The following is an 11,427-nucleotide window of genomic DNA, read 5'->3' as shown; positions in this document are numbered from 1 at the left end:
GCGACTGAAGCTCCCAGCCTCTCCTTTTTTTCTTTTTCTTTTTCTTCTGGGATTTATTTACCTTCTATAATTGAAACTTTGTTGCTGAGAGCCGGCTGCTCCAGCCGAGGCCAGGGCCTGCTGAAAGCAGGTATCTGGGGTTTCTTTAGCTTCTATAATTGAAACTTTGTTGCTTTCAGAGCTCAGAGCTGGGCCGCGGCAGGCAGGGAACCTTGGCTTCCTCCATCACTGGAGCAAGCAAGCCTCCTGCTCACTTCAGCTGCGTGGCTGCCGGCCGCCATCTTGGTTGGGTTAATTTGCATATTGTGCTGATTAGCCAATGGGAGGCATAGCGAAGGTACGGTTAATTACCATGTTTGTCTATTATTAGATAGTATTGTAGCTATAGAACATTAAAAACTATGTAAGTGGCTCACAATTTTCTACTGGACAGTGCTATAGTCTAGAATGCTACTGTTACACTGCCCTCATTTCTGATTTGGCTAATTGTGAAAAATTGTGTCTTCCACTGTCAAATTTATTTTCTTTGCCAATATGGACTAAAAATGAAAGTTCTCTATACTCATCTGTGTTCAAAGGAAAAAAGATGAAAACAAAGATAATGGCTACAAATATGTCTTTATTCTTCCTTTATAACTTCTTGAAAGAAAATGCTGAGACGACTGTTGAAAAGTATCACATACACAACCCAAAACTTTCAATACGTTTCCAATATGCTTCCTTTGTTTTCTGACCTATTTTAACCTTTAAGCAGAAAACCATGAATTAGCAAAAACTGAAAGAAAGCAACTGGTATGAAATGACAAAGATCACAACAAAGAGGAAAGCTACTAGAAGAAACAGATTATTCTTGGATAAAAACATTTTAAAAGGCCACCAATAAAATCAATTTGGGTATGTAAAATAAAAAGATGCAATATACTTTGGGCAACACAAAATTTAAAACTGAAGGGTGATATAGTAGTAATGATTTATTTCACTACTGTATCATCTAGGCAATTTCATCGTTCTTGCACTTTCTTAGTTGACAGTAACTGATAATAATTCACAGGATGATGAAAAATTGCAAAATACTTTAAGATATTGGAAAAATAAGAACACTAAGTTCTTATATTGCACTAGCCATATTTTAAATAATTGTCATTTTTAAGTGTTCTTTATGCTTTTTATTCTTACATAAAAATTTAGGAAAAAATTTTAAAGAATATTTAAACAATCCTCTAAAATACTGTTTACACATGACTACTCTCCAGAGAAAAAAGTAGGAAAAAACATTCTTCCTTATCAAAACAAGGTGTAACCCAAATTATACTATTCCAAAACAATACCTGGATTTAGAAGATAATGTAAATCAAGAGTAAACAATAAACAATAGATAGGATCGATAACATAAGTTGCACGAGCATCACCAGACTGCCTCTGCTTTAGAAAAATTAGGCAGACATGTTAATTGGGACAAATTTTTTTTTTTTAAGTAGCTGAGTAGAAAAAAGATAATAGGCAAGGAGTAGAGTGAGAACAATCTGGAAAACTCAGACCAATATAGAAAATACCTGTATTTAATGAGGATTCTTTCATTTCCATCAATGTGTCTTTCCAATTACTGTACCAAGGAACACTAGCTTTAATTGACCGATCTGATGAAGAAAACATGGCACTGATAAGCTAGTCTCATGAGGTAAAGATATAACATGTATTTCTTAAATAGAATGGGTAAAAAGTATGCTCACATTAATGGCAAAAATTAAAAGTATTTTTCTAGACATAGAGAATATCTTATTTGAAACGGATGAAATCCCTCATACATCTCTAGAGTATCACTGTTATAACGGAATTTTATTATAATGCATTCAGTGCTTCAGCATATCACATTCCCAGTCTTCAAGACCGACATAGGAGATGTCTTAAAGCAGGAGCAGGGAGAAGCTGAAGAAACTGTTTTCTTCTTCGATGTAGCTTATCCAAACCACCGGGGGTTCTTTTTAAAATCTGCCTAAAGGCATCGCCTATAAAGCAGTGCCTCCACCTGTGTTTAAAGACAAACAGCACTCAATCCTTCCTTATGTGGAGTGTTAGCAGGGGCCTGAGAATATAAGTAATTTAACTGGATAAAATAAATTTTTAAACTATTACTTTACAATCATTTTATTAATGGATATTAACATACAGGACATTTTTTAAAAATATATTTTTACTTATTTCAGAGAGGGAGAGAGAGAGAGACATTAAATAATGAGAATCATTGATCAGCTGCTTCCTGCATGTCCCCCACGGGGGATGAAGCCCAGATCCTGGGCATGCGTCCTGACCGGGAATTGAACTGTGACCTCCTGGTTCACAGGTTGACACTCAACCACTGAGCCATGCCAGTCAGCTGGATAAAATAATTTCTCACAACCAAATCATGACCATATTGTTCCTATAAACTATCTATCAAACCACTTTAATACATCATTTAAAAAAATAATGAGCCCACCTCTAGCAGCCAGACATCAGATTTGAGAAACTTACTCTGGAGAAAATAAATGAGCCCATATTAAAGAACTGTGAGTAATAAAAGCAGGGTAACATTCAAGCCTATTACAGTCTCACTACCCAATAGAGAAGACAAGTTTTGTTATGCCCAGTCAGGGTTTTAATGCCTCAATTAGAAACAGAAAATAACGCCACGGGCTCACCAGACATTTGAGGTAAGATTCCAATATGAAAGAGAGATCAAAACAAACTGAAAAATAATACAAATGAGAGAAAAATCGTAAGAGAAGAAAACTTAACAATTTATTAATATTCTCAGAATTAAGTTACCACAATAGGAAACAAGAACTACATGTCACAAAAAGAAAAATCAGCCCAGCCCGAGTGGCTCAGTGTTTGAGTGTCGACCTATGAACAAGGAGGTCACAGGTTCCTGGAGAGGGCACATGCCCAGGTTTCGGGCTCAATCCCCAGTGGAGGGCGTGCAGGAGGCAGCCAATCAATGATTCTCTCTCATCATTGATGCTTCTCTCTCTACCTTCCTCTCTGAAATCAATAAAAAATTTTTTTTAAATAAAAGAAAAATCAAGAGCAAGGGATTGATGCTTCTCTCTCTACCTTCCTCTCTGAAATCAATGTTTTTTTTTTTAAATAAAAGAAAAATCAAGAGCAAGGGTATATTAAAATTTCAATAGAAGATAGAAAATAAAGTCAAGGATACCCCCAGAAAGTAAAACATAAAGACCTAAGAGATGGAGACTGACAATATTAGAAGATGAAAACATCAGAGGAGTAACTCAGGAAGTCCTACATCCAGCTAACAGTAGTCCTTCTAGAAAGAGCAAAGAAAACAACAACGAAGAAATTAACAAAGAAAAAGAAAAACACAAGAAATTTCTCAGGATTAAAGATTATGCATGACCAGATTATCAAAAGGGGCTACACAATACAATGAGTGAAAAAGGAGTTAAATCGGGTCCAACATGAAATTTCAAAATAAGCAGAAGAGCTTCTAAAAGCTTCTAAAAGTTGAAGGGAATAGGGGGAGAGGTATCATAATGGCATACAGTTTCTTTACAATACTAGAAGTTACAAGAAGTGAAACAATTCTGTGAGAAATTATTTCTAAATTAGAATATATATAGTGAAATTACCAATCAATAATCAAGTATAAAAGAAAAAAACTTTTCAGACATTCATTTCTCAAAAAAATTACCTTCTCAGCAGTTTCTTAGGAAGGTACTTGGAGATGTCCTTCACCAAACCCAGAAAATATGCCAAAAAAGATATGAATGAGAGACTACAGAGAAGGGAAGGGAAGGAAATCCCAAAGATGACAGTTGTGGAGCAGGCCTTGGACAGCAATCAGTCCAAAATGGAGAAGAATGGTGTTTTGCAACTTTTATTTCATTATCTCCCCCATGAGCCTTTTTCTTTCCTAACTGGTTCTTCCCCCAAAAAAAATACTTTTAAATAATACCACAGATATACTATGTATCTATGTACCACAGTCCTTTGGAGAGCCACAAACCATTGTAATATCTAGATTTTTTGTCTCCCAACTATCTCTCCCACTGAAGGACATCATTCCCCATGGAGTAGGAGAAGACTTCAGAAAGGCGATCTTTTGATATGGAAAGATAACCATAATAGTCTAAACTTGAAATTATCAATGTATCTTGCTGTAATTAAAATTAACACAGAAGAACAATTATGAACATTTAAACAAAATAATTTTACAAAGATTTCTATCTATACAAGTATAACCAACTAACTTTGTGACCTAAAACAAACCACTTAAGTTCTTAGTATGTTTACCACAATCTTTAAATATGATATGCAATTATTTTAAATAAATTAAAATATTATATTACAAATTGCACTGACCTAAAAAGATTATTTTATTAGGCTACTGAAATATCTTGATTAAATGATGTACTTTTAATCTTTTCCCTCTAAAAACCTATCCCATGTCCCTCTTTTTCATATTGAGTCACACCAAATACTGCTAACTCACTTTACATATTAATATATCATCTCACCCACGAATCTTATCAAGAAAATATTTATCACTAAAGCACTCAGAAAATATTAAATATTTATCCATGCATTAATTATAGTACTATTTAATTATAGTGCTATTTATGACACAAAAGAATGTCATTTTTCATCTACTATTTTTCTTTCATTCAAGAAATATTTATTATATACATGTTCTAGGCATTACTTTAGGTGCTAGGAGTAAAATAAAGAGCCAAAGTCCATGCCCTCATGGAGCATCTATTAGCTTCACAAGTAGAAATATAAATCAATTTTTTATGAAAAAATAAAATCATGTAATTCAGTTTCAATGGCTGCCTACTCATCTATCTATAATAATAAAAGCATAATATGCTAATTAGACCGGAGGACCTTCGGGATGAAGCTGGGGCTGTGAGGGAAGCTGGTGCCAGCAGCCAGGGGAAGGAAGGCCTACTCTTGCATGAATTTCGTGCATTGGGCCTCTAGTTTGATTACAACTTCCTTAAAAGCAGTAACGGCTATTTTCAACATTGTATTCCAGATCTATCATTCAGTAAGCACGTAAGCGTTTGTTAAATGAGTTCCAAGTTACAGAATTTACTGTTTCTAAAAAAAGAAAAATTCCTTTTAAAAATAATAAACCTTATTACATACCACTGATGTTGAGGTCATAATCTCCGGCCGTAATCACATTAGCTACTAGTCCATCCGCAGGCTGACTGCCAGAAACAACATCATTCAAAAGCTTCCGAATGGCTCCAGGCTGAGGTGGTTGGGTGATGATGTTGCTTACTGCTATCTTCAAATTTTTTATTACGTGAAGCTGATTATTAGGATCTCTCATATGAACTTCAGGGGAAAAAAAAAAAACATGAAAGTAATTCTACACAATTCATAACAACCCAACTATAACAACAATAAAAAAAATTGGGTTAATGTTTTACAAACAAAAAAGATGATGAAATCAGAAACCAGAAATTCCTAGTGGAACAGTCTTCCATAAATACAACTGACTTACAACATTCTCATATAACCAAAAGGGCTCGCCAGACAGTCTAACCTTCTCTCGCAATGCTACTGCTCATGTCCCTACAGTAAGAATGTATTTTCCTTCTTCCTATTTGGAGTTGCCAGGGACCAACCACCATACATGCCACGTTGCTAATTCTCACCTCACACTAAGGCTGTCCAGAGCAGTGTGAAGTCTGTGATATCAACACTGAAAATAGTAAAGGGGAAGAAAGGGGAGCTAAATGGTGCACTGGGGGTTCCTCTACTTCCCCGAGTGTGCTTCCTGCATTCTCAGCCACTATTGTACTATTATAAAAATCCCGGGATGTTGATAGTGGGAAGGTACTGGAACAGAAGGTATACAGAAACTCTATTCTTTCTGCTCAATTTTGCTGTGAACCTAAAACTGCTCTAAAAAATAAAGCGTATTTTAAAAAATCAACACCCAAATCCCTTCTCCCATCCCCAATAGCTCTTGCCGCTACCATGTTACAGGTCTTGCCTCAAGTCCATGGGATTTATAACCAGTGGCTCAGAGCGTCAGGCCAAAATGTAGGTTCTTAAGAGATTATACCAAGACAGTACCCACAGAGCACAGTAGGAAATGTGAGCATATCTTTTCATAAAATATATTCAAGCAGTTTCCAGAGAAGTATTAGAGCAGCCCATTATATTAAGGTCCAATTTTTGAAGTCAGACTTTTTTTTCTTTAGAAAATACCTTTTTATTGATTTCAGAGAGGAAGGGAGAGGGAGAGAGAGATAGAAACATCAATGATGAGAGAGAATCACTGATCTGCTACCTCCTGCTGGGGATCGAGCCTGTAACCGGGGCATGTGTCCTTGGCCAAAATCAAACCCGGGACCCTTCAGTCGGAGGCTGACGCTCTATCCACTGAGCCAAATCAGCAACGGCTGGAGTCAGACTTTATTTTAATCCCAACCCACCATTTATTAACCGGGTTACCCTAAATAACTTTTAACTTTTCTGTTCTTCAATTTCCTCACCTGTAACGTGACTAAAACCTACTTCACAGGGTTTTAAAGATGTACGTGGGATATTGTTGGATGAGATAGTAAATGTAAAGCACTGAGCCCCATGCCTGGCACATACATAATCATGTAGTGAAGTGTTCAAGAGGTGATGCAGGCAGCAGGTATAACACACTATTATAAGAACATCATGAATCACTGTATACAAATAAGAGGCAACTCTGGAAAACTGGCTTTGGATACCTACCCATAAAAAATAACACTTTTGCCATAACCGGTTTGGCTCGGTGGATAGAGCGTCGTCCTGCGGACTCAAGGGTCCCAGGTTCGATTCCGGTCAAGGGCATGTGCCTTGGTTGCGGGCACATCCCCAGTGGGGGTGTGCAACAGGCAGCTGATTGGTGTTTCTCTCTCATCGATGTTTTTGACTCTCTGTCCCTCTCCCTTCCTCTCTGTAAAAAATCAATAAAATATATTTTAAAAAATAAATAAATAAAATAACACTTTTATTCCCAATGGAAAATGCTTTATACTAAACTTTTAATTTCAGGCCTGCCTATATTTTAAATAAGGTTACATCTGTAAAAACTGTCTTCCTAAATTTCCTGTGACCCTCTGTTGATTTCTAAACTTTTAATTAAAAAAAATAAAACAACAAGTTTATAAAAACTATATGGAATAAATATGTGCACTTGTACTATAAATATATGTACAAAAGTACAAATAAAATACATGCAAATTCCATTATAATGGTTGCCTATGAAGGAAGGAAATGAGACCAAGGAAAGGTTTAAAGGTGACTTCAAGGGTATCTCTAATGTTTGGTTTCTTTTCAAAGGAAAGAAAAAGACACAAAGTAAATATGATAAGAAGGTCAATATTTGTTGGTTCTGGGTAGTGGGAAGCTGGATGTCTCTTGTATTCTCTGCATTCTTCTGTAATTGTTTATTTTTTCTAACTTAAACACACACAGAGCTCTCTCCCTAATTAAACTTCCCAGCTAGTCTAACTATGAAACAGAGAAACCAAAAAACAAGAAAATACTATGGTACATTTCTGACATTTTTAGAAACAAGTATTTTCCTTAAAGTTAGTTCATAATTGTTGAATAACGTGAGTAGCCATGTGTGTATTAAACCTCTCTCAAGCCCAGCCAGTGTGGCTCAGTGGTTGAGCGTGGAACGTATGAATCAGGAGGTCTAGTTCAATTCCGATATAGACACATTCCCAGTAGGGGGCATGCAGGAAGCAGCAATCAATGATTCTCATCATGGATGTTTTTTATCTCTCTCTCCCTTCCTCTCTGAAATCAATAAATATATATATTAAATATATATCTCTAGTTTTGCACTATATTCAGAGTGGGCTTATCAGTTAGGTAACCCTACTAATAAATCCAGAAATGAGTTAACAGGTGTGGCAGCCAGTCTCTGAAATGGCCCCCAATGATCCTGACATTTCCTGTTACACACACTTGTGTCACCTCCCACATCCTAGGGTTGCTATGTGTGACCAACCGCACACAGCAAAAGCAATGGTATAGCACTTCTGAGATAAGGGTATAAAGAGTACGGTTTCTATCCTGGTTCTCTCTCTGATCACTCCCTCTGGATGAAGCTAAGTGCCATGCCACGGCAACTCAGGGAGCCTATGGACAGGCCCACGTGGCACAGAACTGAAGTCTCAGGCCAATATCAGTGAGGAAGTGAGACTTGCCAGCAACCATGAGTGAGCTGGGAAGAGGATCCTCAAGCCCCAGATGACTGTAGCTCTTGCTGACAGCTCCACTTCAAGAGAGACCCTGAGCCAAAAGCATCCAGCTAAGCCACTCCCAGATTGCCGAGAAACAATAAATGCTTTTGTTTCTAAGGTACTAAGTTTGGGGGTCATTTGTTACATGATAATAGAAACAGGAATATCACAATATAAGAGCTAATTATAATTAAGAGAAATGCTCTTAAATTCAAAAGCTTCAGAACTAAATTATATTAAGGCTTCGTTAAGATTATAACTGCACTGCCCTAACGGGTATGGCTCAGTGGATAGAGCGTCGGCCTGAGGACTAAAGGGCCCCAGGTTCGATTCTGGCCAAGGGCATGTACCTTGGTTGCAGGTACATCCCCAGTAGGGGGTGTGCAGGAGGCAGCTGATCGATGTTTCTCTCTCATCGATGTTTCTATCTCTCTATCCCTCTCCCTTCCTCTCTGTAAAAAATCAATAAAATATATATTAAAAAAAAGATTGTAACTGCACAAAAGGAGACTATCTATCTATATATATAAAAGGCTAAGCAACCGTCCAACTGTCCAGTACCTATGATGCGCACTGACCACCAGGGGTCAGACGCTCAACGCAGGAGCAGCAGAGCTGTGGTGACCTGGCAGCAGCAGAACTTTGCAGAGTGCCCTCTCGCACTCCAGGACCCCTCGGGGAATGTCAGAGAGCTGGTTTCAGCCGAATCCCCACAGGCCAAGCAGGGGGCCCCACCTGCCAGAGGGACCCCACTCACTCTCCAGACTGCAGGAGATTGGCGGTTGGCTCCAGACCCTGTCCGGCCCATCTCGCCCAGTCACGCCCTGCCGGCTACCTTCTAATTAATTTCCTTTCAATGTGCACGAATCCATGCACCGGATCACTAGTATATCATATAACATCTCAGTTTCAAAATGAAATTCAACAGTGTGGTGATTTCCGGAAAAGGGGGAAGGGGTGTGTAAGAGGATATAGGAAGGATAAATGAGGATGGAAGAGAAATAAAAAAAAGTCAATAAAATTCCATTAAAGTTAAAAAAATGAAATTCAAATCTACCATTTTCTTAATTTTATAGGTTACCAGATCGTATCTTGAATACTTTACTATGAAGTAATATTTTCCAGTATATGCTGCTCTATGGAATACTGCTTCCTCAAGAAAGTTAAGAGCTTGTTTCTGAAAAATTGATCCCATGTTCAAATAAATTTGGGAAATAAAAAATAGTATATATCTAAGAAAAAGGTATTATGGAAATAATAAAACTTGAAACAGCCTTTGCCTAATGGGCCAGGGAATAAGAACAAGTTTTTAATTTAATCTAGATGGGGTCATCTAGATTTATAGAGAAGGCAAAGTCCTAAAATTTGGTTTTTCAGATAAAAATTAAATCATTATTTTTATGCCTTCATTGGTTGCTTCTTTTTTTTATTTATTGTTGACAGTATCACAGATGTCCACCATTTTTCCCTCCTCTGCCCCACTCCGCCCAGCCCCCTCATTAAGATCTTTTTTAACCCTCACCCGTGTGGCTCAACTGGTTGCAGTGGAGTCCTCATACACCAAAAGGTGACCAGATCAATTCCCAATCAGGGCACATACCCAGGTTGTGGGTTCGATCCCAGGTCTGGGCACCTGCCAGAAGCAACCAATTGATGTTTTTCTTTTTCTCTCCCTCTCCCTTCCAGGCACAAAACACCATATCCTCTAGTGAGGATTTTTTTTAAATGATTGTTTAATACTGATTATATATTGAAATAACATTTTGGAAATACTGGGTTAAATAAGATGCATATCAGTCATTAAAACTAATGTCACCTGCCCCTTTTCACTTTTTTATCACGGGAACACTAAATGATTTTAAATTATATACGTGACTCACATTATATTTCTGTTGGACAGGGCTGCTGCCCAGTGTGAGTGAGTAATTCTAAATATGCCAGGAGGTTAAGATGACCTGATTAGTACCTGTCTGGAGTCACAGGGCCTGTTTAAATCTCTCCCACATGTAAGACTGGGCACGTCAGCTCTCTGCCTCCGCGTCCTCAAATGTACAATGAGGACACCACTATCTACCCCATGGAGCTCCGTAAGGACGACAGGAGGAAAGCTACGGAAAACAGGTATCGGGTACTAGCATGATTACTTATTCACCAAGCAGGAAAGCGCACACACGCCTCTCAAAGCCTTGAAGAATGTAGGGCACTTGGCTGTTCTTGTGGACTCAGGGCAGCCCTGGAGGAGCTGGCCACGGCGCAGGCCGAAAGGACCCCGAGGGCTCCCAAACGCTGCGCGGACCCCTCCCTCCGCTTCAAATACTAACGAAAGGGAACCTAAAGGCACTGCTCGCCGGCACGCGGTCATGGCGCGGCTGGTCTCCGTGCACAGGTCCCCACAACCACATCCCCATCATCGCTGTCGTCCACGTGCACAGCCGCGCTGAATGAAGCCCGCGCTTCACACAGACTTTCCTAGGTTCCGTTTGCAAAGTACAGATGAAGGCACTGCATAATCATACCTGGGGTTTTGTTACACCTATTTTTTTTCCCCTAATAAAGACTAAACTGCAGCGGTTCTCAACCTGTGGGTCGCGACCCCTTTGGCGGTCGAACGACCCTTTCACAGGGGTCGCCTAAGGCCATCCTGCATATCAGATATTTACATGACGATTCATCACAGTAGCAACATTACAGTTATGAAGTAGCAACGAAAATAACTTTATGGTTGGGTCACCACATGAGGAACTGTATTTAAAGGGCCAGAAGGTTGAGAACCACTGCAGTCTAAAGCTGTAAAAAATCAGGTACCTCCTCAATAAAAGTCACATTTCTATTAATGATTTAATTTCTATCTGAAACACCAAATTTTAGGACTTTTCCTTCCCTATACATCTAGATGACTCCATCTAGACTCAATGAACCATTTGTTCTTCCTCCCTGGCCCATTAGGCAGAGGCTGTGTCAAGTTCTATTATTTCCATAACACTATTTTTTTATTTTCTGGAGAAGTAAAGTATGATATAGGAATATAAGAAAAAGTTTAAGTTTTCGAAGAAAAAAAAAAGCAAAATAACCAAACAGGAGCTTAGACAGAGAGGCGAGGCGCTGTTCAAAGCCAGTCCCCCGCGTGCAGTCTGACAGCCGGGCCCGCGATGCGGCTCCGCTCCGCGGCCTCGCC

General features: G+C 38.7%; 1 protein-coding gene across 6 annotated transcripts in view; it reads right to left on the bottom strand.

Annotated features, from left to right (window-relative positions):
• The window catches only part of TRAPPC8 (trafficking protein particle complex 8), a 67,933-nt gene extending 61,160 nt beyond the window's left edge, over positions 1-6,773 (bottom strand). For 2 of the 6 annotated variants that reach the window (XM_014541269.1, XM_005857056.1), the window contains exons 1-3: positions 6,748-6,773; positions 5,152-5,346; positions 1,554-1,637 (exon numbers count right to left, since the gene is read on the bottom strand). In XM_014541269.1, the coding sequence (XP_014396755.1) occupies positions 1,554-1,637; positions 5,152-5,346; positions 6,748-6,772 (304 nt within the window). In that variant the 5' untranslated portion in view covers position 6,773. Of the gene's footprint in view, positions 1-1,553; positions 1,638-2,678; positions 2,729-4,017; positions 4,158-5,151; positions 5,347-6,747 lie in introns of those variants that run through there. The other 4 variants (XM_005857052.1, XM_005857053.1, XM_014541279.1 and 1 more) reach the window with 3 other exon arrangements.
• Between the last annotated feature and the right edge of the window lie 4,654 nt (positions 6,774-11,427).

Source organism: Myotis brandtii, unplaced genomic scaffold, assembly GCF_000412655.1.
Source record: "Myotis brandtii unplaced genomic scaffold, ASM41265v1 scaffold107, whole genome shotgun sequence".
In the NCBI taxonomy this organism is placed as follows: Eukaryota; Metazoa; Chordata; class Mammalia; order Chiroptera; family Vespertilionidae; genus Myotis; species Myotis brandtii.
This window is presented reverse-complemented; position numbering and strand designations above follow the sequence as displayed.